Raw genomic sequence first — 1362 nt, 5'->3', positions numbered from 1 at the left:
TGGGAAAATGCGTCAGGTGGAAAGTGTCCGAACTCAAAAACTAAACCGATCATTTTTAGTTTGGATATAAGTTTATATATTTATGATTGCTTATTTTCATTCATTTGGAGTGACTCGGTTTGGTATCGAATTTTTTTTTATTGCATTTCATAGCCGGAAATCCTATCGCCATTAGTAATCTGCAGGAAATGGGACTCGAGTGTTGATTATGAATAAGTAAATACTTTCTGTGAATTTAGTTGGTGTCATCGCGAAACGACAGTGCCTTTCGATGGCTTACATTCTTGATCTTAATCTTGATCGAGAAAGTTATGGCCTTTGCGTGGCTTGGGTGATGCATTCGTCAACAGATTGGCAGTAATTAAATCGTTAAGTGGCCCTGGTGGTGCCACGCTGGCTGGCCTCGTTTGCACGGCGAAGGGTTGCTTGATCGGCCACGACCCCAAATGCACGTGGGCGGGCGACGCCGGGAGGTGCCGGCCGATGAGGCACTCGTGGCATTCTCGAAAAGATGAAACCTCGAAACGCGTGAATTAGTCCTCCAGCTTCTATGAAATTACTGGTTCTCATTCATACCCTTCGTACAAGTTGTCACAATGAACTGTGTTCGGCGATGACGCAATCTCGCGGGATCAGCCGATGTATGGTGCTATGGCTGCCCTTTTTAGGGTGGCTGGCGCGCGGTAGTAAGGCGACCTTTCGGGCCTGGAGTGGGGGGGGGGGGTGCCGATCGCTGGGCCCTGGCACGGCGATGTCATTAACAGGCATTTGGCTTCAAAATGCCAAGGGACTTATCATCTGAAGAAACTTAGAGAATGGATTATGGTATACTAGTATCTCGGTAGTTTGCAGAGTATAAATCATTAGATTGGCGATAGTGATTGTTCTCAGGAGGAAAGTTCTGATCTTTATAATACAGTAATACTGATATTTTGCTTATCTTTATTACTATTACGATTCTGATAAGACGAATCCAAGCGGCTCAGTGCCTTTTCTGCACCTACTGAAGCTACTGTTGATCTTAGTGGAGGTTTATTGTGAATGTGGGTTTGATTAATTATTGTCACTTTTAGTTATTCATTTACATGCTTTTTTACTTGTTTTATTTTTTTCCATTTTTTCTTCTACCGCTGTTGATTCATTCGTCACAATTTTAAGTTTTTATATGAATAGATTATTATCACCAAGTCGTTTTTTAGGCATACCGTTAATTCCTGTTTTCTTCCCCTCCAGCTTGACCATGAGCGAGGCTACCATAAATATCGGCATCAACCTCATCAAAGTTGGGGTGTTCGTGTATGACATCGTAACCTACCCGCTGTATGCCATCGTCCAGCAGCCATGGCGAGCGAAAGGCCTCAT

The 1362-nt window shown here is 43.6% G+C and overlaps 1 protein-coding gene across 1 annotated transcript in view; it reads left to right on the top strand.

The window, feature by feature from the left end:
- LOC119591546 (long-chain-fatty-acid--CoA ligase 4-like) overlaps positions 1-1362 on the top strand; it is a gene marked incomplete at its 5' end in the record, with an annotated part of 40482 nt that overhangs the window by 29221 nt on the left and 9899 nt on the right. The window contains 1 exon segment of the mRNA XM_037940297.1: positions 1234-1362. Coding sequence (XP_037796225.1) covers positions 1234-1362 — 129 coding nt within the window.

Source organism: Penaeus monodon, chromosome 28 (assembly GCF_015228065.2).
Source record: "Penaeus monodon isolate SGIC_2016 chromosome 28, NSTDA_Pmon_1, whole genome shotgun sequence".
NCBI lineage: Eukaryota > Metazoa > Arthropoda > Malacostraca > Decapoda > Penaeidae > Penaeus > Penaeus monodon.
This window is presented reverse-complemented; position numbering and strand designations above follow the sequence as displayed.